Source organism: Elephas maximus, chromosome 1 (genome assembly GCF_024166365.1).
Source record: "Elephas maximus indicus isolate mEleMax1 chromosome 1, mEleMax1 primary haplotype, whole genome shotgun sequence".
Lineage (NCBI taxonomy): Eukaryota > Metazoa > Chordata > Mammalia > Proboscidea > Elephantidae > Elephas > Elephas maximus.
In genome coordinates, this window is record NC_064819.1 from 138,429,095 (window position 1) to 138,454,194 (window position 25,100).

General features: G+C 38.8%; 1 protein-coding gene across 4 annotated transcripts in view; it reads right to left on the reverse strand.

Moving 5' to 3' along the window:
* Positions 1–8,507: 8,507 nt before the first annotated feature.
* Positions 8,508–25,100, reverse strand: part of COL12A1 (collagen type XII alpha 1 chain) — a 125,303-nt gene continuing 108,710 nt past the window's right edge. For 2 of the 4 annotated variants that reach the window (XM_049895654.1, XM_049895645.1), the window contains 9 exons: positions 24,778–24,831; positions 20,820–20,873; positions 19,390–19,461; positions 15,867–15,902; positions 15,693–15,759; positions 14,152–14,340; positions 13,131–13,199; positions 11,771–11,941; positions 8,508–9,559 (listed from right to left, as the gene is read on the reverse strand). In XM_049895654.1, the coding sequence (XP_049751611.1) occupies positions 9,384–9,559; positions 11,771–11,941; positions 13,131–13,199; positions 14,152–14,340; positions 15,693–15,759; positions 15,867–15,902; positions 19,390–19,461; positions 20,820–20,873; positions 24,778–24,831 (888 nt within the window). In that variant the 3' untranslated portion in view covers positions 8,508–9,383. Of the gene's footprint in view, positions 10,745–11,770; positions 11,942–13,130; positions 13,200–14,151; positions 14,341–15,692; positions 15,760–15,866; positions 15,903–19,389; positions 19,462–20,819; positions 20,874–24,777; positions 24,832–25,100 lie in introns of all 4 variants that reach the window. The other 2 variants (XM_049895672.1, XM_049895664.1) reach the window with 2 other exon arrangements.

Here is a 25,100-nt window from a genome sequence, read left to right on the forward strand (position 1 = left end):
AGAACTCAAGCCAGCCAGTTAATCAGAATTAATGAAGATGAAATCCAGCCACCAGTATTTTTTAAAGGTCCCCAGGTGATTACAATGTGTAACCAGTGTTGAGAACAGCTGCTGGAAGGAAATGACTGATAATCTATACAATTCAAAAAGCATCCAAAGATTATACAACTATCAGGCAGATTTCTGTACCGCTGAAAGTAAGGCCAGGATACATTTCCTGGAGTATAGCAGTATCTAAGAAGAATGAAAAGAAGAGCCAGCAAAGGAGACTAAAACAGAGAAGGAGCAGGAGCAAAATGAGGACATGAAGATGTAGAACATGGAAAACTGTTTCAAGCACATTGACCACATAAGGAAGGACTGAGATGGGCTGGTAGTAAGTGGGCAACGTGGAGTCAAGGAAGAGATTTAACGTGAAGTACACTTAGTGGAATCAGGTGCTAGTGGAAAGGGAGGTTGAAGATGAAGAAGAAGGGGAGAAGCCAGTGATGCCTAGGAGGGCAGAAAGGGATGGTCAAGGTCTCTTGCTAATTCTAGGTTATTTGGGGTTATTTCTCCAGAAAGGATCATGCTTTCAGCCACTCTTTGTTCAGGTATCTGCTCAAATAAGCATTTCCTGACCACTCTAAACAAGGAAACACTCACATCCAGCATTCTCTATCCTCCTGCCCTGCTTTATTTTCCTTTGAAGCACTTACCACTCTGAGAGTCTATTATGTGTTTTGCCTGTTTGTCTGTTTCCCACTCCAAGAAATGTGAGCCCCATAAGCAAAGGGGCTTTGCCTGTGTTTACCTACATTCCTGTACCCCCAGCACCTTTTGAACACTGTCTAGCACTTAGTAGGTGCTTCACCCAATATTTGTGAAAAGAATAAATGAAAAGGGATCCAGAATTCAGGGAGCAGAAATGCTCCTTTTGATGAAATAGGAGGAAAGGATGGATGCTCTTGCAGGAGGTCCTAACTCAGTTTGACTTCACATTTCAATGTGAAACGGCTGCTTCCATGAGAAGTGGCGTAAAATCTGCTGAGCAGGATGAGGGACACAAAATGGCTAGTCAAATTACTGAGCAGTGTTGACAGACAAATTGAGGTTGGTCATCATGGATTTATAGGCCAGCGCTTCGCTTCGAGAAAAGTTTAGTGCTGGTCATTTGCACTTCTAACGAGTTCCCCGATGATGGTAATGCTGCTGGTTAGGAACCAGTCCTGAGAACTAGTAGAGCAGTAGCTCTCAAAATTTATTATACATAAGCATCACCTGGGGGTCATGTTAAACTATAGATTCCGATTCAGTATATCTACAGTGTATCTTCTAATTCAGGCCATTCAGTATACCTGCAACTGGTAAAATGAACCGGTTCGAAGTCCTGTTATAGACATAAATCTGCTCTAATGGGTAATTTTCTCCAACTGTGTTCTCTATTCTGGGAATAATCATGGAGATTACAAGCAGTTGGGATCATCTAGAGTTAGGATTTTTATAAACAGGTGTAACAAAAGGATAAAGGAGTAAGGGAGTTTGGTTCATTTGAGTAACAGGATATTAAACAGGACTTTTCTTTCTTATTTATAATTGAACAAATAGCTATAAAGATGCAAATAACAACCATTAAGTATCACCCACATTCTAAAGAGAACCATAAAGCACATTTCCCTAAGACTTTCAAGAATCGGCAAAACTGGTTCTGCTAACCAAGCTACCACTCCATCACCCCACAGGAAGACTCCACTGAAGTAGATGACCATTGGTCTAGGGTAGAGGGGCTTTTCCTTTCCATTGTACTGAGAGTGCTTCAATCCTCATCCAAGTGAGCCAGTTGAGGAAGGCTCTAAAAGGACCACATATAGAGCTTGAGGAATGCCTATGATAAGGGCATCTTACTCCCTGGGTGGATAGCTACTTAACACAGTAGACTTGCTGACCTAACCTACATGATTATGTATGTGAAGGGGAAAAATGAATGAGAGGTAATAATGCAAAGAGAGGGGAATTTGAGGGGCAGCCTGTTATCTATCACTTGGCTTGATAAGTATGCTTGAGTCTCCTATGGTCAAATGGACATCTAGAAGGTAACTAGACTTAAGCCATGTCCTAAGAGATTTCAGGTGATAGAAAAGGACCTAAGCAGAAAGTAGCTTTGAAGTACCCCATGGGGCAAAATCTGAATGAGGGTTGGAAGAGATCATTTAGGAGGTAATTTTAATAATGGACAGGGGCCTGCAGGTCCCCTTGAAAAGCATACATAGATGCCCCGTGAAAGCAGCACCATTTGGGCACCTGTTGCAGAGTAAGCCATCCAACAGAGTTAATCAGAGAAAATCCTAACCTTCTTTTTGTCTAGTTCTGTTCCCGACCTGAACCCTGGAGAAGCTGTGTTGGGAGTGGGAAGGGAGTAGAAACCAACATACAATCTCTACAGTACAAGTCCCTAAAGTCTAAGATCTGGCCTTTAGGTCAGAAGGAAAATGAATCCTAAATTGGATTTGAGATTAAAGTTTTCAACCGGATTAAATTGGACTGAACATGACTACTCATCCCTGAAATGATCTGAAAGCAATGGGATCTGTCTGAGGTGCGCTAAGGGGTAGAAAAAGAAGATTCAACGTAACATAACTGAGGGCAGTGAGTAGAAAAAAATAAATCTAATTTGGTACACCCTTGAAATTCAAGTTGTTCAATAAACTGGATATGTTGGCAACATATAGAATCTAAGCTGGATAAAGAAGAAACTGAAGACGAGAGCCTGATGGATGAACAAAACATAGAAGGTTCATTGTGTTAAGTGTCATGATGAAGCTGATGAACCATTGCAGTATAGAGTACTTGAGCAGGTGAGCTTAAATCCAAGAAGAGTGGGTGTCCGATTTCAAAGCAGTGACAGCATGTAATGATTACATGTTCAGGTTAAGACCACAGAGAAGCTGAATGGATGAGGTTGAGTAAAAGAAAAGGTCTTTGGAGATAAAGAGGTCAAATACTTGAGAGGATGTTAGATTTGTCATCCACATGGATACTGAAGTCACCCAGGAACGTGGCAGACACTGGGGTGTAGAAGAGCACTGACTGCCATGTGAAAAGCCTCCACTGACTGGGTGGGGTGACCCCAAGGTAAATAGACACTAGTGATAAGGTGTTGACTGGAATCAGCAAGGCATGAGCCTCCAATGATAAAGGCTTTTTATAGGGAAAGGAGGGATTATTGGTCTGGAAAGAGTTCTGAGGTGTGAGGATGACATGTACCCATCCACCAACTCTGGGAGGCTTATCCAGTCTCCACACTGTCTTCAGGATCAAGTGAGGAGGTGTTGGAATTGTTCACTGAGGAGCATGAGGATTTGGGGGAGTTTGTTAATAATGGAAAGGGAATTTCAGATAGTCTATTGGAAGGGTTGGTGAGAAAGGAGGAACCGGGAATTGGCAAAGAGAGTCAAGATTTGCAGAAAAATCTATATACCTTGCTGACCCTTATCGAATCACACGTTACGACTGTTGGGGAGATACATGGCATCGTCAGATTTGCATTTTAGATAAATCATTCTGGTCGTTGTGTAGAAGACTAATTGGTGGGAGTGGATATCAAGGCTACAGGAAGAGAAACCATTTAAAAGACTGTTATAATAGTCATGATGAGAAATTCCAAGGGACTGAAATTGAGTAGTAACAGCAGGGTGATTAAGACATATTTAGGCACTCAATCATCAAGACTTGATTGATTAGATATGAGGAATGAAAGAAGGGAGAGTTTAAAATGACTCTCACAATTCTAATCTTAGTAAATTGGGGATTGGTGGGCACAATGGAGGAAAAGCAGATTTATGGGGAAATGATATGCTCAGATTTGGACATCGTGTTGAAAACTAAAGCCTCGAGTTGACCCCTCTGTAATCATTCCCATTCTTGCACAGTAATTGGGTAGCTGATCTGCTGAGAATGGCCACTCAGAATAAAGGTGACATTCCTCACTTCTTGGACCATAAGTTTAGCTGGGGCATAGAAACCACAAAAATCAGAGCAGTAAACCTAATTCCTTCTTTCTTTCGTGTGTGTGTGTGTGTATGAGAGAGAGAGAGAGAGAGAGAGAGTGTGTGTGTGCATGCACACACTTTAGGTGAAAGTTTACAGAGCAAATTAGTCTCTCATTCAACAATTCATACATGAATTATTTGTCGACATTAGTTACAATCCCCACAATGTGTCAACAGTCTCCCCTTCCCCACCCCAGGTTCCCCATTTCCATTCATCCATTTTTCCTGTCCCTTCCTGCCTTCTCATCTTTGTTTTTGGGCAGGTGTTGCCCATTTGGTCTCATATACATGATTGAACTAAGAAGCACATTTCTAACCTGTGTTATTTGTTTTATAGGCCTGTCTAATCTTTGGCTGAAGGGTGAACTTTGGGGCTGGCTTCAGTTCTGTGTTACAAGGGTGTCTGGGGGCCATAGTCTCAGGGTTTCCTCCTGTCTTTGTCAGACCAGTAAGTCTGGTCTTTTGTGTGTGTGTGTGAATTTGAATTTTGTTACACAATTTTCTCCCACTCTATCCAGGACCCACTATTTTGATCCCTGTCAAAGCTACCAGAGGTAGTAGACAGGCACCATCTAGTTGTTCCGGGCTCAGGCTGGTGGAGGCTGTGGTACTTATGGTCCATTAATCCTTTGAACTACTATTTCCTTTGTGTCTTTGGTTTTCTTCATTCTCCTTTGCTCGGGATGGGATGGGACCAATAGATATACCTTAGGTGATGCTACTCACCAAAGTTGGATGTGGAACATTTTCTTCATGTACTATCCTATGCCAGTTGACCTAGATAACCCTGCAACCATGGTCTCCAGTCCTCTGCCCCACTAACTCAGCCCCTCAGGGTGTTTGGATGTGTCTATGAAGCTTCTACGACTTTGCCTTGGTCAAGTTGCATTGCCTTCCCCAGTGTTGTGTACTGTCTTTCCTTTCAGCAAAGTTGACACTTATCTACTACCTAGTTAGTGATTTCTGTTGCCCAGCCCTCCCCTCTCTCGTAACCATCAAAGATTGTTTCTTTCTGTGTGTAACCCTTTTCTTGAGTTTTTATAAGAGTGATCTCATACGGTATTTGTCCTTTTGTGATTGACTTATTTCACTCAGCCCAATGCAATCCGGATTCATGCATGTTGTGAGATATTTCAAGGATTCATCATTGCTGTTTATTGTTGCACAGTATTTCATTGTGTGTCTGTACCAAAGTGTGTTTATCTATTCCTTTGTTGTTTTTATCTTTTTGCTATTTCAAATAATGCTGAAATGAACATGGATGTGCATATGTCTATTTGCGTGATGGCTCTTGTTTCTCCAGGATATATTCCTAGGAGCAGGATTGCTGGATCATACGGTATCTCTAACTTTTTAAGGAGGCGCCAAATCATTTTCTGTAGTGGTTGTACCATTTTACATTCTCACTAATAGTGTGTAAGAGTTCCAATCTACCCGCAAACTCTTCAATGATTGTTATTTTCTGTTTTGTTTTTAATTATTAGTGCCAGTAATGTTGGGTGAGATGGTTTCTCAATGTAGTTTTGATTTGCATTTCTCTAATGGCTAGTGATTGAGAGCATTTCCTCATGTAGTCTGTTAGCCACCTGAATGTCTTCTTTAGTGAAGTGTCTGTTCATATCCTTTGCCCATTTTTTAATCAGATTATTTGTCTTTTTGTTGTTGAGGTGTTGCAGTATCATAGATTTTAGAGATTAAATCCTTGTTGGATATGTCATAGCCAAAAATTTTTTCCCAGTCCATAGAGTCTCTTTTTACTCTGTTGGTTAAGTCTTTTGATGAGCATTAAGTATTTAATTTTTAGGAGTGCCCAGTTACCTAGTTTATCTTCTGGTGTTTGTGCATCATTAGTTATGGTTTATATCCTATTTCTGCCATATTTAGGGCCTCTATTGTCATTCACTGGGTTTATTGTCATTCCTATTTTTCATTCACTATTTTCGTGGTTTTAGGTCTTTGAATCATTTTGAATTAGTTTTTGTGTATGGTGTGAGATATGGGTCCTGTTCCTTTTTTTTTTTTTTTTTTTGCAGCTGGACATCCAGTTTGTTTGAAGAGACTGTCTTTTCCCCATTTAGTGGAACTTGGGCCAGCCTTATTTCTTAAACATAAGAAATCAAGAAATTTCTATTTGTTTAGGCCACTGTTATTTTGTGGCTTTCTGCTACTCATAGCTGAACCTAATCCTAACAAATACCAGACCTGTTAACTCTGAGGTATCTGTGGAACTTCAAGGGGGGATATACAGTTGGATATATGATCTGAAACTAGGCAAGAGGTCAGGGATGGAGACAGGGTCTGGAAGTGATCAGCAAATAGGTTATTCCCTGAAACTCTGTGTGATTTTCTCCAGTAGCCTTCAGCAGCTGGATATAAGAGTAAACAAGTTAATAAATGTTTGCCTAGATAAGACATTGGCATCTAAATTTACTTTTCTAAACACCAGCGTAAAGCAATTCCGGGATCAATATTACTTTGCATTTAAAAGATTGCCTTTGAAGATAAAAAATATATCACTGCTAGTCTTTGTATAATTGATAACTCTTTATAAGGCACTTAGACCACAAAAGTACAGTATACTCAAAACCCCTTTTATTATGGAAAAATTATGAATAAAATCTAATGAGGAAGAATCTTATATGTATGTCAAATATAGCGCAACGGATATAATGGATAATAAGTATTTAGGAACGATTACATTGATCTTATTCACACAAAAAATAAAATGCAACTTTGAGCAACTGCACAGAGAGCACAATTCTTCACAGACCGAAAAGTGAACACTCACAAATTTGAGAAAATATATGTGCAACCTCCTGTTAAACTTGTTAAATGGGAAATCTCATTGTATAAAATATTCTATAAAAACTACTCGGAAATTACACTGCAGGTAAAAGCTATTTTTAATTTTGAAACCTCTGTGACTCTAGATCTTGTTAGAAGCTACAACCTCTTCCCACTGTTATTTCCAATAAAAATAAGAGCCCTAGCTTCAAATACATGCTATACATAGTGAATTTCTTCTAATGCTTCCAAGTGCAAAGAGCTAGAAAAGGTGTTTCGTGTTGTTCTGTTTTACCCCCAAAAAACAACACCTGCGTGTTCAATTTTGTGGGATTTTATCATGAGTTATTAAATCCAGACTGTGTCTGGCCTATTCTCCCCATAGTTTAGTCAGTGTGCATTCAGTCAGGAATTACAAAGACAATCTTAACACAGGATTCAGCAAACATAATTAAGAAGGAAATGTCCTATGAAAATAACAACACTTAGCTAGTTATTAATTTTGTGTTTATCCCTTGGTTAGGAATGCCTTGGCCCCTAGTCACCCCTCCTAGCACAGACTGGAATGTAGTAAGAGAGTCGGGCCATTGCCAACATTAAGAATCAAATCAGCATCTAGCCAGTGAGGGAAGGTGGAATTCCTTTGTATCTCAAATCCATATGGCCCTGGGCACCCAGCCGGCCCAGGGACAGGAGAAACTGATCCCATCTTCAGACTCCCAATAAAGAGGTTCTTCATCAATCGGCATCAGAAACCCAAAAGAAGCAGAAATTTATCAAAATAAGCTCTTTAAACTCTGGGGTTGAACATTCCTACCCAGAGGGTAAATGCTCCCAAGAAGTGGAGTTCTGGGGAAGGGAAACAGGAGTCAGAAGAAAGCATCTTGTGATAAAACTGGGTTAAGAGCCACTAGACCTAGAGTCTTAGTCTGGATCTGACATTAATTAGCTGAATGTGGTTCCTCGTATGTAAAACAAAAGAGTTGGACTGGGATAATCTCAATGGTCTCTTCAAGTTTTACAAGTGTACATGTTGGGAATTAAAAGTGAGTTGTATGAGTTTAGCAATCTGCATGAAGCCTTCACAAATTAATACATTCATTTGTCATCTATTCCTTTTGCCCTTGGTCTCCAGGAAATATTTAACACAAATATTTTGCTCTGTGGAACATTTTCTATCAATATTCCTCTCTTGAGTTGATGTTGGTTCTTTCAAACCAACTTTATGTTTTCTTAGATATTGGGAAAGGTTTTATTGCATTTATAAGTGCAAAAGGAAGATTTCATCAAATGTAAAAATTTGCTTAAAAGAATTTTCCTTTTTACAATTAAACATGCTGTTAGGTAAAGTATGGTATAGGAAAGTGATTAAATGCCTAAGAAATCACGTGGGTTGTTAGAGATTGGTTGGGTGTTTGGGGTCTCCTAGGATACTCAGTTGTTTTCCACCAACCCACACATCCTCTACATTCCTAATAGAGCCTTTGGATTCTGCTGTGCTTTTTAAGGCTCTTACCACTCTCTTTCTGTGACTTCACCATATCATTAAAAATCTAAAGTTATTTAGCATAATTTAATAGTATTAGTAAAGGTTTGTAACCGAATCCAAGGATGTGAACTTGTTTGTTGTAACAACCACCTGAACAGTCCAAAAAGCCCTCCAAAGGAAAAAAAAAAAAAACACCATGTCAAATTTTCAGTAGTTTTATTGAAAAATGCCTCTTTTGTTTCAGAAATAAATAATATAAGGCAGTGAAATTCACAATCTGCAGTTAAAATATAAAAGCAGCAATTCTATGTTCATAGTCTTGCAAATGTTTTCCAACTGCTTTTGATAACTAAGAAACATTATGTTCTGGAGGAAAAAAAAAGTTCATACTAAATATACAACACAAACATGCAATTCCATCTCTGCAGAATTACCTGCAACTTGGCATAAAGGTTAATGTGTCTAAAACAAGGAGGTTTAAGGCAATATGAAACTGTACCCAGTCGATACAATAATTTCAGCTACATGGCTTAAGGTTTGTGGTTGTTAAAGGAGATGTATAAGAGCATCCTATGCCCTAATGTGTATGTAACAGAAGATAGAAGAGGAAGATAAATAATTGCAATCTAGTTGACTTTTCCCTTTCTTTTGCATTTAGGAAGGGAATTACTTGAATCACTGTGTAACTGAATTGCAAATAAGTACTGGAAAAGATAAACCACCCTCCTGAAATATGCAGTAGCTCTGGCTTCCAGGGCCTACTGCTTAACCAAAGAGTTTCACTGAGACTGCCCTCTGTGCTAACTGAAGACACGAGGCATGTTCTCTCCTCAAAGCTTCTGTGAACAAAGTATTCTGCAAGCATTTCAAGGGTAAAGGCAAAGATGTCTACAAATGCGTGCTGCAAGCTAGGCTTCCTGCAGAAACAACGTTTTCTACAGTCAGAAAAGGTGCTCTTGGATGAAACAACGCCGGAAAAACATCACAGAAAAGACGTAACGCTGCTCTCTCTGATCTATAAGCGAGAATCCCGACACCTCCCTCCCAGCCTCGCTGCGCCGCGCGCGCGCGTGGTGCTGGGTTCACTGCCCCGGGCCGCGGGGCTGGGCGCGCCGCCAGCGCGCGTGGGGAGGGCGCTCCTCTGCAGGCACGTCGGCGCCGTAGTCCTCGTACTCGTCGGTAGTCCGCTCCGGCTCCACTGGCACGACGAAGGGCTCGCGCTCAGGCAGGTAGGCCCCGCCCTCGGGCACGTAGGGCTCTGTCCGATTCAACATTACAGTTATGGCGTGACTTGAAGGCACACACACAGCAAAATCTAAATCATCACCCGAGGTGATGGCACTCCAGTCTTAATCTCATATTATAAATAGATAAATTACAATGTCCTCATTACTTCCATTTGTAGAGAGAATTTGATGATGATCAAATAACGAAATGGCATTTTGTTTTAAACCTTCAAAGATCCAGTAGTTCATAGAATCATTGCACAAATACCTGGGAAGGGCCAGAGACTGGGCCAAAGAACCGTAAACGCGGTACCTAGGCAGGATTTTTGCAAATCCCAAGTAATTGTTCATGACTTCAAACTCCTCAATGCAAAGAACAACTTGGAAAGATGAGGAGGTGAGGGGAGATTTTATTGGCTCCTAGGACTGAACTCTGGAGGTGAAAAGCAACTGTCACCAGGTAATATACAGTACATGACATTTTCTATGGCTGACCCTCACAGACTGAATTACAGCTGGTGGGTGAGGAACACCAGTGACTACAGCAAAACAGGAAACGTTTTAAAAAACGTGGTTATAAGACTTTGGTTTGAAAATTTCAATTACAAAACCCAAATGAGAGTACATGTACAAAAAAAAAAAAGAAGACACATGCCCTCAATCAGACAAATCGCTAACAGGCAAGAGATGAGGAGATTCCATTCTGTGTTATTCCGGCATAGAGCAAGCAGCAGGCTTGGATGCAGAAGCTTATTGTAGAATTGTTAAGTGATTTTAGTGGACAGGATCACATACAAATCATTTACAAGCCACAATTAGTTTATTATTTACATAAGACATTTCTCTTTAACCAGGTTAATTGTTCTTCCCAAAATGGCATGATCTCCGCTGGTTAGTAGTTTTATTATATGCCTCTTTCACAACTGAGGCATCCTATGGCTGTGTTTGAACTTTTATTTTTTAATATAGTTTTCTACATTATTACTGAAATGTATCAGGCTTATAAACTGACATCACTGCTTTTATCTCATTCGAGTTAGTATAGAGTCTCCACCCTCCTTTATGATGTCAACCCGGTTCATTAACCATATCTGTGGTGAGATTTCCATACAGACTCATTTCCTAATAAGCACGTGCGCAAACATCTCAGAAACAGGATTTTCATGTATTCAAACTGTAAGCAGCACTGGCGACTTAGAAAATTTGTTAGCCGGAACCTGAAACAGGTCAAAGATGATAGTTTTTAAAAGTTGAATTATTATGCAAAATATATATATATGTATACATCCATCTACATATGTAATGGTTAAAATATATTTATATATCCATATATTTCTAGTTATTCGCACATAGCATAAGGCAGAGATAAAGTAAATTTATTTTATAAAGAATTATAATTTTGTAAATGGGTTGTATGAGAAATATACAGTATGATCCAATGTTACTTTTGGTCATATCCAAGTGTGTACATAAATATATAGATATATAGATATTTAGATATTCAACTATTCATGCAGTATTTGCTAGTAGCAAACCATATCAAACAGCAGTATCATTTTTAAAACTTGCAAGATGCTTAAGGGTGCACTAATGGAAAGGTCATCACTGACCACGGCATGACTTTCTTATTTTCATTTAGGTGTATTTCCCGTGTCCGTGTATCCCACAAAATCAGGCATAAGAGCCTTCTGACCTCTATAGTTGTCAAACTCTAGATATCCACTACCCACCCTTTTAAAAAAAAAAAAACTAAGTCCCAGAATTTTAACTGTAAATTCAATGGACAGTGTGGGACAGTGAATTCTTTTTGTTTTCCACCCATCTTACCAAATAGTTTACCTACAAATTAGATTCCCAAAATACATTTTTGATATATATTTTCTAAGCATTCTATAACTGGATTCAACAAATTCCTGTTCCTAAACTTCAGGTTAGGAGGAAAAAAGACTGAACTGGTAGTATTCTTTGTACTCTCAAGATAAATAAGAAGAGGTTTGTGATGTGATTTGGTAAATGCAGAACTATGGGAAAGAGGAGAAAATAATTATTTAAATCCTAACAGTGAAATAATGTTTTATACTTTGGGAGAGAACACCATTATTACATAATGAAAACACACAACTGAAAGAGTTGATATCTTCAGTAATCCTTAAGCCAACTCTCCTTCAATCCTAGGGAACTTTGTTTCTATAAAGTTTCTTTAATTCAGGTGAATTTGGGTTTCTACAATGGCAGCAACATACCTGGATAGCCTTGCCCATTGTACGGGATGCTGGCACACTGGGATGAATCACAGTATCCAGGAGGACCTGGGGGGCCCCGGATACCTAAGTTTCCAGGACGACCAGGGGGGCCAGGTGGACCTCTTGAACCTGTAGACCCTGGTGGACCTGTTCTAGATTCTCCTTGTGGACCTAGTGTGGGATTAAAACAAATACATTTCCCTTCTTATTAAATACGTCTCCTGGAGCAGCCAACAATATTTTAACTGGCACCTCCACTGCCTCAAGACTAGACTATTCACAGTTTATGGTCCCCCCACCCCCAGTGCCGTCGAGTTGATTCCGACTTATAGCAACCCTATAGGACAGAGTAGAACTGCCCCATAGAGTTTCCAAGGAGCACCTGGCAGATTCGAACTGCCAACCCTTTGGTTAGCAGCCGTAGCACTTAACCACTATGCCACCAGGGTTTCCAGTTTATGGTAAGAAAATATTTATTTAAGAAATCACCAATATGAACCACAAGTGTGATGGAGCCTTCTTACCAATGACTCATCAAGTATTAATTCCAGCAATCCAATTATTCTAATGATTTTATTCAAAGAAAACTGACTTAGCAAGAATTAAGACAAATAAAAACCATCAATGAATTTTCCGGTTTACACCTACTCTTAAGGAGATACAAGTACCTCAAGGAAATGGCTATATTATGCATCTGTACTAGACTGCAATGAACACACTAGAGTGCCTACTCCATCGCTCCAGACTATGTGAAGCAATGGTATTTCTGGATCAAGTGAACTATGGTTAACATAAATGTCCAGATTTAACCACTGGGGCTGATCTCGGTTGCATGTACCTGGTGGACCTTATAATGGAAAAAAATATGTATTTTCAATCTAGTAAACAAAATGCAGAAAAAAACTGGACACCTGTTATTTCTTGCCAAAACATCAGTATCTTTCAGTGGAATCTTGCAATGTATCAGGTCTTTTAGCAAAGATGTATTTTCTCAGTCTAATGGCTCCATACTGGAGAATATTAGAAGAAAGGAAATGTAACTATTCTTAAAGGCTATGAAGCCAAACAAAATAAATAGGATTTTCCTAAAATAGAGAATGGGAACCAACCATCTCCATCAGTAAAACTCATACCTCATATATGAAAATTTTAATCAGTGCTTCATAGGACACATTCAAACATTTTTTGAACAAAGGGAACATAAAATGAAGATGTTATGCAAGTTGGACTTCTCTCTAAAACATATACAGTGATGACATAAATGCTCAAATCTAACAGAACAAAGTTGTCAATCTCTTAGAGACTGTGTGCTTCCTCAGTATTTATACTGTTTCCTTGTTTGATGTACTAGCAAACCTACCTGGGGGGCCAGGTGACCCTCGGGGACCTGGAGACCCAATACCCCTTTCACCTTTCTCTCCTGGCAAACCTAAGGAGGGACGAAAAGAACATAAGAGAAAAATTATCTAGAAACATGTAGTTTTTATCTTAACTGATAATACTTGATTCAAATAATTCATTTCCTTAGTAAATCAGAACATAATTTTTCACAGAAGTTCACTCTTTAAGCCAAATTCCTTCTAGACATTTGTGTGTAATTCCAGATTCATGGCCAAGAAACAACTTGGGCCACAAGTCAGGGAAACAAAAATTATTTGAAGGAAACAAACATGTCTTAATGTATTTTTTAAAAATTAGTAATTAAGAACAGAAATCTTGAATAAGCAATTACAACTCACGGAAAAACATCTTACATGTATCTTATCTTCAGTAGCCCTATTAGTATAGCATCCAAACCATCAGATTATAGAAATATATTGTTTTTTTTGTAGAATGTCGACTACCAGCCACTTTGACAAAAGTGGTACCCAGAGTCTCAAAACATCTTGAATCAGATAATCCTATTTTTATCTTCCTTCAATTACACTTATTACCATGAAATTAAAATCAAACAAACATACAAGAACAATGACAGGCCCTGAATAAAGGAACCAAAAGAATTTGGACCTAAAACTATAGGGCTGCTTAAGTACACTCGGTTGCTGCTCCGCTCTTGCCATAATCAAAGCAATTAATACATTTGTAGTGCCTGATTTAGTTTCTCAAGGTAGTTTTTCCCGTTAACAAAAATATCAGAAAATAGAATTCTCTTTACTGAGATCACCTGACAAAAGTGTCCTGTTTTCTGTGACATGGAACTCTATGGCTTGCAGGTTGCCTCAAGAGGGAGACATTTCACTGACAGAAGAGACAACTCTTTGGGGGCTGTCCTAACAAGACTACTTAAAGCAGTTTGCCAACTTCAGTCTTTCCAACCTGACCCAGCTCCTATACTTGCAAACTCCTACCTTTTTGCCCATGCGACAGCCAGAAACACCTACCTCTTTCACCAGGAGGTCCCTGCATCCCTGGTGAGCCGGGGAAACCTGGCTGCCCCCCAGGTCCTGGTTCTCCTCTGGCTCCTGCATTGCCAGGGGGACCTGGAGGACCTGGTGGGCCTGGCTGGTTGCGATTGGAGTGGTAATCATTTGGAATCTGATTCAGCATCTGATTGAATCTATTCATCTGACCTACAAATAGAAATAAGGCTTTTAAGTAAGAAACCCAGTAAGGGAGGATTGGGAGGGTAAAACTGTTTTCCCTTAGTGTTTTAAGAGAAACCTCTTTCTCCAGAAAACATACTATTTAGAATCCTAAACGTAAAAATAAGCACTCCAGTCTCCTAGTACAAAATGATCCCCGATAAACAACTGTTCCTACAAAATGCTAACCAGTAAGCATTAGAGTGAACACAAAAGAGTCGTAGAAGTTTAAGACATCTCTGATATAAAACCTCGAGGTTTGCCAGTTGGTGTCACACAAAAGAGAGTCTTTTTAAATTAAGAAATTATACCATTTTTGTGTGTACCTAAGACAATGATAATCAAACTTTAGTGTAAATTGGAATCACCTGTGGGATACATTAAAAAATACCGATTACTGGGACTCAACTCCAAGGACAGTGATTCACTAGGGTTTTGGGAATGTCCCAGGAAACTTCATTTTTAATAAGCACCATAGGGCTGCTATGAGTCGAAATCGACTCAATGGCAATGGGATTTTGGGTTTATAGGTGGCTCTAATATGGGTGTTCCACACGACCATACTTTGAGAAATGCTGATTAAGACTTATGAAAGAAGGAGCCTTTGTTTTAAGTTCCATACTCAGTCTGCAAGCACTGAGTTTTATTATTTAATCGGCCTCAAGGAATAGGAAGAAAACTAAAACCAAACCAAACCTGTTGCCATCAAGTCTATCTCAACTCATGGCGACCCATTGTGTACAGAGTAGAACTGTGCTCCGTAGGGTTTTTAATGGCTGTGTAATTTCAGAAGTAGATTGTGAGCCCTTTTTCTGAGGCGCCTTTGGGTAGATGTGAAACGCCATCCTTTCGGTTAGTAGCTGTGCACTTAACCATTATGCTACCCAGGGACTCTAATAGGAAGAAAGAGTATGTGAAAAATGGGGAGGCAAGAAAAGGGCCCAAAGAAAAATGGGTCTTCTGTCATCAAATTAATCTTGGTAGGCCTCCTTCCTGAAGATCATAGGCTAATATAAAGATTATATTTCAAAGGATCCAGTTTCTTAATACTCAAGAAGTCTTCTGTGTCTAGATATACCCCTGTGAAGCTTTTTAAAAACTCTATAGTGGAAACTGAAAAGCCATTTTAAATAAGGTTTTATATCAGACTGAATACAAAGATAACAACTATTACCTTATGACTGTCTTTAAGCTTTATTTAATTAGATATAAAACTGAAAATGTATGAGTTTATCAAAAATGAAAGAGAAACATATCTTAGAAATTTTATGACTCAAACTATGCATTTCTCTGAAATTAATTTTAAAAATTCATAGGTTAAAAAGAAAAGAGATTTTTACCACTTATCAATTGTTCACAGACTTGTCTTGCAACTGCTCGCATCATGTTCTGGGAAGCAATGTCTCCCTTGTTAATTAAATCAGTGAGAAGCATTAGTATATTATTTTTATGGTTTCAGACTTCAATGTTTAACACACAAAATAAATGTAACTCAGATTTTAAGAAGTACATACCCTATCTCCTTTCTCTCCTTTTAATCCAGATGGACCCTGAAATAAAGGAATTTCATACATTAGAAATTGCTGACAAACATGGTCTAAAACAATATGTGAATGAATGTGACCATGAAGGAGAATACGGTCTGCTTTCTAATGAATTAGCAAATATGACATATCACATTTATATCCATGTTATTCACATTTTGCTTTTCTATAAAGAGATTTCTAGTCAAACTCTGTGTGTGTGTGTCTTTGTCTCTGTCTTTGTATGTTTCTGCATCTCTCTATTTGTCTATCTATCTAAACATACACACACATATTCTCCAAAACAGTGCTGAGATGTGAATTTTATGGTCACAAACTTAAAAGTTATGTACCATGAACACTTTTTATGATATCATTCACAATATCGTCTTGGAACTGAAATATGAGGATTGCCCTGGTACCATTACACTTTCCTTGTGGCTGACTAGCTCACCTGGCTGTTTGGAATGTAGAATGTTCATGAAGTTAATCTTGGTTCATGTCTATTAAGGACCAGTGACTTTTGCAACTCCCTAGTTAAATATATCTCCAACTTCATCTAATGATTCTTTGTACCTTGTGTATAAAAGGGATTGGGCATCTCCCTTATTAAATAACTCAAACCAAATGGTCCCACATCCAAACCCAGCCACAGAGTATTTGTCCCTGGTCTGCCATAAGCCTTGCACTGGCCATAAGAGGATCTTGGGAAGAGTTGTCTTTATGGTGGAGGAAGGTTCTGTCTTTTATTAATATATTTCCAGGCAGCCAGCTGCTATCAGGGAAGGAATATCCAAACCACTGGCAAATCTGATGTTCAGATAATATCCCAAATCAGATCGCCATCTGCATAGAGACCATTGTAGTCCAAGCCAAGACTTCTACCTGACTACTCCAATATCTTCCTAACTGGTCCTCCTACTTCTGTTTTACACTTTCATAGTTTATTCTCCACACAGAAGCCAGAGTGATAATTTTTTTTTTGAAGGAAAGATAGATCCTGTCATTCCATTGCTTACGAATCTCCAATTCCAGTCACATTTAGAATAAAATCATAATTCTTTATAATGGGCTAGACAGTCCATGTAATCAGCCCTGCACACCAATCTCACCATGCCTCTTACCCCTCTCCCCTTCACTCCCTCCACTTCAAGTATAGGGCCTCCTTGCTGTCAGTTTCACACGCCAAATTTCAGTCCTCACTCAGGCTTTTGCTCATGTTGTTCCCCCAATCTGGAACCCTCTTTCAATAAATCTTCAAACACCTTGCTCCCTCACTTCAGGCACCCGGCCTACTGTCTCTAAAATAACCACCTTCCCACCACAACAATCGCTCTCTAACTCTTTACCCTTTTTCATTTTTATTCATATCACTTATTATCACCAGAATCTATGTTATTTATTTACTTGCTTTCTGTCTGTGTCCCCCACTAGAATCTCCATAAGGACAAGGACTTTGTCTTGTTTACTGCTGTGTCTTCAGACCCTAGAACTCTGTACATGTGTGTTCAGTAAATGAATAAAATTATTCCACAAGCTGTACCTGAAAACATCTACCATATAACATCAGGTATTTTAAGTTAGAAAGAAGATACCAATTGGCTATAATAGCTAATATCATATAATAGCTAATGTTTACTGGGTCTCTTCTCTGCTAAGGCCCATTCACTATTTTGGGGTTAGAAATTAAGATTAGGTAAGATTAAGGAAGGCAAAATAAAATAGAGGAGTCTCTGGGTGGTGCAACGATTAACGCGCTTGGTTGATAACTGAAAAGTTGGAAGCTCAAGTCTACCCAGAAGCTCCCTGGAAGAAAGGCATAATGGTCTACTCCTGAAAAATCAGCCACTGAAAACCCAGTGGAACACAATTCTACTCTGACGTATTGAGTCAGAATCAACTCGATGGCGACTGGTTAAGATAAAATAGAGAAGAAAAGGAAGTGAAATTTTTCCCCTTAGAAAGACGAGGAAGACTAAGAAAAAAGAAGATAAGGTCCAAATAAATATATACCAAATTATAAACACATACCAAAAAAAAAAAAAAAAAACTTGGAGTTTGGATACTAGATACTTGTGGAAACACTAATATTTCTGAGTTTGGAGCTTTCTGCAAATTACAAGGATTTTTTTTTTTTTTTTTACATTCTCTGCTACTTGGTGTTTTGTTTTGTTTTTAATTTATTGCCACTCTGAGATTGTTCTAATATGTATGACTTGTAGTAATTACCTTTATTGCCAGTATTTAGACATTTCAAGTAAAGGCAGCAGAAGTTCCTTGCAGGGTTTTGACTACAGCCATCAATTATATCAGTAATTGTCTTAAATAAGACTCTACTGAGGCCATAGTAGAATGAAATACAGTTCTGAATGGGTAGAAAAGTTCCATGTGCTTTCAAATGCTCTTGTGAAGTTTCTGCCATTCATAATTCACTGAGAAAGAAAGAATAAAGCCCTGTGCTAGTGCACACACAGATTGTATAGTATATCAAGAGTCATTCCATCTTACACTACTCACTGGATTTTATGAAAACATAAAAGACAGACTATGTCACATAAAGATTCTACCCTCAGTTTGCCTGACAATAAAATTTTTGTTTAAATTTGGGTTTAAGTAACGTGGGCTATATTTAAGGAAAGTTCTGTGCATTAAACAGGCCTAATAAATTTGTGGTATTGCTAATAGTTGGATTTAATTATCTTTAAGATACATTTTTATATTTCAGAATGTTATTTAGACCAAAAAAAAAAAATACTTACAAATAAATCCACACTTCATGCATACAAATAAGTACAAAACAAAACAAACCCATTGCCATGGAGTCAGTTCTGAAAAGCTTATAAAAAAGAATATGAAGCCTGACTGTTGGTGCAAATGCACCATTTTGGGAGACTCAATTTTGGAAGTACTAACTGGAAAATACAATATTTGCTTAATACCTCCTCAGCTACTATTTTAAATGAAACATGTAAGTTAAACTGCATATAAATTGGGGCATGGCAGTATATAAAAGTAAAATAACTAAAGTAGATAAATTATTTTAATTCTGAGACTAATGTTTCTGGCATCCTCAGTGAAACAGAAGAGAGCAAATGGCAGTGGCTGGATGATGCTATCAAAGGGTTAACATATGCAAAGCAAGAATGAAGGCACCATGCACCATCACCCTGTATTTTTCTGTCTTAAGCAACATACCACTTTGAAATAAAAAGAATCATTCCGCTGACCCAGCTCTCAGTGTTTATACAGTACAGAAATATGTGTCTTGGCTCATAATCCCATTCTCCTTTTAAAGAAACCCAATGGCCACAGTTTTCTTCCCAGAATATTAAAACAACTCAGAGAGAAAAACTTTACAACTGGTACCAAATTAAATCCATATAGATTTAGCATAGTTTCAACAAATGCTTCAAACACACGACAGCAGAGATAACATAAATATGCCAAAGCCTTGCAGTTCTCATTATTTATATCCACAGTGAAATGACTCTAGACATGCAAGCCATCCTCTTACTGGTCTGCCATGGTCTCCAGGTTTTCCTGGTTTCCCACTTGCTCCTGTGACTCCTGGAGAGCCTGGGCTTCCCTGCAACACGCCCAAGAAAGGAAATGTTATGACAAAGGAGAAATCCCATCTAAAGTAAACTAACAAAGTGTAGCCATTTTTAAAAGCTTCTAAAAGAAACAGCACGTGATTGCACATTAAGAAACTAGATTTAAAGATAACGTGAAAAAAATGTTGAAAATTCTATATGTACCGCATAGTTTATACGATATAATTTGAAGGCAATTGAGAAAAGATACATACACATAAACGGTTTCACCGTTCACAGACTATGATCCCAGTAAGTTGATTATAAAGTGAATTTGCAAAAATCAGGTCCCACTTTTTATATTATTTCTATTACCAAGCCAAGAAATCCATCCAGAGACAGATTTGAAAACTTTGGCTGGGGAAGAAATTAAGAAGGTGGCTGGTTTTGTGCTAGGATAGGCATCGTGGTGACGGTCTTCCCTTGTTTGCCGGAAATCAAACTCTCGACCTGGCAATTCACTCTGTCCTTGGGCACGTTCTCTATACTTCCAATATTCTGTACCACATCAGCATCCCTCACCCCATCAAAACCATTAAGAATTTTTCCTCGTTGCTTTTTACCACAGCTCCAAGTACATTTTAGCCATATTTCCAGGAGAATATTTATAACATGGCCAACACATCATGTTCTAAAGCCTAAATTTCCTTAAAATAATGTTGTCAGATTTTATAAAGTTATTAATCCCCTACTTCATTCATTACACAGATTTTTAAGCTCTGTAATAAATACTTAAAAGTATGCAAAGCATTTAAAAAAGAACTCTTACCTGAGGACATATGTATTAAATATAGATAATAAAATTATTTTAATAAATGGTCTTGAGCCTTCATACCCTGACATAGAGCCATGGAGAGCATCTGACACCTCAAGAAACTTAATGACCATCTCATCTGGATGCAGGTATACATATGCAGGTTTCAAAATCATTGGTTTCAGTAAAACTTATTTCTTCAGAATAACTGATGGTTGCTCAGTAACAAACGTCCTTCAAATCCAAAAATCATAGGCCACAGATTGTTGACTTTCTAAAGCAGGAAGGAACCACTGAGTTCATGAAACCCAACCTACTGTGAGGATGAAGAAACTGAAGCACTAACCGCTACTGGCCATGTTAGTTAGAGATATCTATTTTGAAGTATAGTTGGATTAAAGAGAAAGACTCCATATTTTAATACATCTGTTTTTTCCTAACACATTCACTGAGCTTTGATTTGAGGGGAGAGAGAGGGAAGCTCCCTCCATTGATGTGTCCATAGCTTGGGTGGAATGGGCCTCAAAGGCAAGGTTACCTGGCTATATAGCAAAACTGGGGGCAAGAGGCCAAAAATGCAATCCACTCAGTTCTTACCGGTGGCCCAGGCGGGCCCCTGGGTCCCATTGCACCATCTTTTCCAGTGAAGCCCTATTGGAAAAACAGAATTAATCAGAGATTGGTGAAATAATGAGCAAGTGAAAAGAAAAGATGCTAATCAGACTGCTAAGGGTGAAGAGAAAAATTTAGCACAATTTGCTGTGCGTTGGGTCACCTTTTCAGTATGAAGACAAATACACAAAAGCATGCTCTCCAATTTAACTTATGCCTTTTACTGAATAATTAATTTCTATAGTCAATCGTTTATATAGCTAAAAATAAAAACATTTGAGAGTTCAAACTAATCTACTTCTCCAAAGAAGACAATACTTTTGTGAAGATACTGGTTTTCACTTTTGTAAGAGTCAGTGTCACCAAGCTCACCCAGGAAAGGTGGGATGGAAGTGGGATCAAAATAATGTTGCCAAGAAAAGCACATGGTATCATGACAGATGAAGAAGAGGCTAACCACCAGCTTAGATAAGCCCCTTCCCAATGTCCTAAGCAACTGCTAGGTAGGGCAGGACTATTTTTGTCTCTAAAACCCAAAACCCAGTTGTCGCCCAGTCAATTCTGACTGATGGTGACCCCATGTGGCAGAGTAGAATTGAGTTCCATAGGGTTTTTCTTGGCTGTAATCTTTACAGAAGCAGATTGCCAGGTTTTTCTTCCTCAGCACCTCTGGATGGGTCCCAACCACCAACCTTCCAGTTAGTAGCTGAGTGTTTAACTATTTGCACCACCCAAAGACTCTTATTTATGTCTCTACTGGTAAATTCCTTCCAAAATGAAAAAAGAGGCAAAGCTACCTTAATGGCCCTCTGCTCAAAAGAAAGGAAATCCTTGATCCTTATAAGAAACAGTTAATTTTTTATTGGCCCAGCTCTCCTGGCGTCACATGGAATGCCAGGACTCCCTCAGTGCTGGGTTGACTGGGAAGCAGAGATCAGCCCCAGGAGCAGAGCACTTCTCCATGTGGTCTTGCTCTTTGGCTCTTGCATCCTGCTCTTTTTCTTTTTTTCTTTCCGTACTCTGCCAAATGACCTGTGTCTGGAATAAGTCATCCTGCTACTCAACAGCACATCTCTGAAATCCAGCCGAGGATTTCTGACTCAGGGTATTTTTTATGGTTGTTGCATTCCTCTGTCAAAGGAGATTTTTGTCTCATTTTCTGCAGAGAATAAGAGTGATAATTTTATCCATATTCTTGAATTTTAGCAAAAATCAGGATCACTGAGATCACTGCCTATATTAGACACCCATGCTTCTCATTAACCCACTGATTTTGCAATGGAAGAAGCTTATTTCTTTAAAATTGTCTTAGAAAATATTACAGAAAAAAAAATCAGGAACTTATAGGGATAAAGATTTCAGGCTGTTTTCTGAAAGATCTAGGCCTGCTAAACAAAAAAAAAAAAAAAACAGACCCCAAGGTCATCTAATGTAACACTGAAATTGCTTCTGCGAGCTACGTAAACAACAAAATGCTGTAGTCGTATTGCTTAGACAGCTTGAATGGCATTTCTTCCATCCAGATTTCTCCAACTGCTATATAGGACGTGCTTTAAAACTTTTTAACGTAAGTGTCCTATTTCTGGATCATCACCCTGGAGCCACCCTAAAAACTTCCTATCATTTTCCTTTAGAAGAAACATCTAAGTTGGGATGAGGAGAATTTTATTCTGATGTCCTCCAAAGGGCTACCCAACGGAGTTATCTGCAAAACTTTGTGCTGTAATTTTATTTCATTCTTCACGTTCAAAGCTGCAGTAGTGATTGCTGCTTCCACCCACATGAGGGTGACTGAGAAGACCTGTGGTCATTTTCACACTAAGTACCTAATTTTTTTTTTTTTTTTTTACCTAAATATGTGGCTCTTTTGTTACTTTCTAACAGTCTGCAAAGCTGTGCCTAGTTGTTTTTTGAAAATCGCTTCTGCAGAAGAAAATCCATGCTTCCTCTTCCCACCAACTCCATCGTGGTAACCAGTCTTCCTTCCTCACCATGATCCTTGGGCTTACTCTTCTGTGCCTTCTTCTCTTCCATAGAGTTCAAGTTTTTTTTTCCCCAGCTTAAATCCTTGTACCCAAAGCCTCTCTAACTTTCCAAAATTGTTTATGTTCTATCATCTTTGCAAACTATTTTCAGCATTAGTGGTATGTAAACTAAGTGTGCTGGGCCAGGAAGGAAAAGTTAAGAAGGGAAGAGGGGAATGCTTTCCTGAAAAGTTTCCTTACGCCTATCCCAGGAGACCTGTGTGACCTCACTGCAAATTTAGGTTCACAGATTAGAATTTGAGAGTGGAAAACACAGCCCCTCCCACTTTCTCATTTTTTAGAGAAGCAGCAGCAGTGAGGATGGCTGCCTGCCCATCATTTCAGAAAGAGTATGTTGATGGGAAGTACACTCATAACCAGCAGGGTCTGCAAAGCCCCACTGGATGGATGCAATAGGCACAAGACTTCAGTAGTAGCAGCAGCAAGGGAGTCAGCTCTTCACTTCTTGATTGCCATGTTTTCGGTTTTCTTTGAAAAAACTGACTTGCCACCCTTGCAATATCACTGTTGACCTTTGTTGTGAAATAAGAGTTCAAAAAAACTAAAGTCTAAAGTACCAGTCTCAAAGAATCATACATACATATATATATATAATTGTTGTTGTTAGGTGTCATCAAGTCAGTTCTGACTTATAGCAACCCCGTGCACAACAGAACAAAACACTGCCCAGTCCTGCACCATTCTCACAATCATTGCTATGTTTGAGCCCATTGAGCCCTGTCCGCCATGTGTGACCCTGCTGGTATTTGAAATACCCGTGGCATAGCTTTCAGCGTCATGGCAACATGCAAGCTACTACAGTATGACAAACTGACAGACGAGTGGTGGATATATATATATATAAACTCTGACACACATGGGGGTCACCATGAGTTGGAATCAACTTGACAGCAACTAACAACTACATATATATAATCACTACCTCCATGTTTCAGACTCCCAGAGAGTATGGCTTTCTCTTTGAACTCTCTCTCTCAAACTCAAAAGTAGTCAGGGAAGCAAATAAAATTCACTGGCATACATCCACCATTTTGTAGTATCTGGGAAAATCTTTCTTCTATCTGAATGGCCCACCTCTTCTGCTTAGTGGTAACTAAGGTTAACACATCAGTGTGTTTAGTGGTAGCTGTTACATCTCTAGGATCCTGCTGCTTAACGTATGTTTTATCTTGATTGTTCAGTCACGATACAGACTATTCTCAGACAGTTGTCCAAACCATAAGATACTGAGAAGTCATTAGTTCCTTCGTAACTCTAAAATCTCTGAGTTCTCATTAGTGCATTCATGGTTTCCTACTGAACCAGATGCTTCCATGACGTTGATGAACAAGGCACAGAGGCCACATTCACTGACTTTTTCACTTACTTATCCCAGGAAATATTGGGTCTTCTGCACTGTTTTCATCCTAAGTCAAGAGTAAATCTGAAAGCTCCCACAAGTGATCAAAGTAGGGCCTAGAAGTGGTTTCTGAGTTTTAAAGGTATAGGAAGGATGTCCTCACTTCATAGCAAAACCATGGAACTCAAGATTCTCTCAGTTACATAACAGCTGACTCATAACAAAGATTTTAATTTTAGGACTGAAAACATTTTGGTAGGATTTTTCAATATTTCTAATCAGCTAAATTCCTTTTCTGGCCTTCTTCTTCTAAATTTAAGAAATTAAAAAAATATACAAAAATTAAAATTTGAGAACTCCCATAAAGCCCCGCCATTTTGTTTTGTAGATCTTGAAATCAGTCTAATGTTGGATGGTTCACTGATATTAGCTTTTCAGTCTTCTGCAAGACATGCAAACTTTGCATTCCAACACAGAAATTGAATTGTGGTGGATTTTTAATTAGTAGTCAACAACATGATATTTCTAACACCATTACAGCCTGCCCAAGAAAACTCACTCTGTCTCCTGGAGGTCCCATTGGTCCTGGTGGGCCAGGTAAGCCTGGGGTTCCCTATACAAAAGTAAACAAACACGTGAAACACTGAAAGTTCTCCCAAAGGAAATAGTATTTAATATGCTTTCTGTGACACGGATACTTTTTTATTCTCCAAAATGTTAAAAAAAGCGGGGGGGGTTCTGAAAGGAAACAAGAAACAGGAGGCAAGTATGTGCCTGGTATACAGTAGATGCTCAGTCGAGAGCGATACATGAATTGAGCAGCACAAACTTGAAGACTAAGTAAGCCCAGAGTATGAAAAGGAAATAAAATGGCACACATAT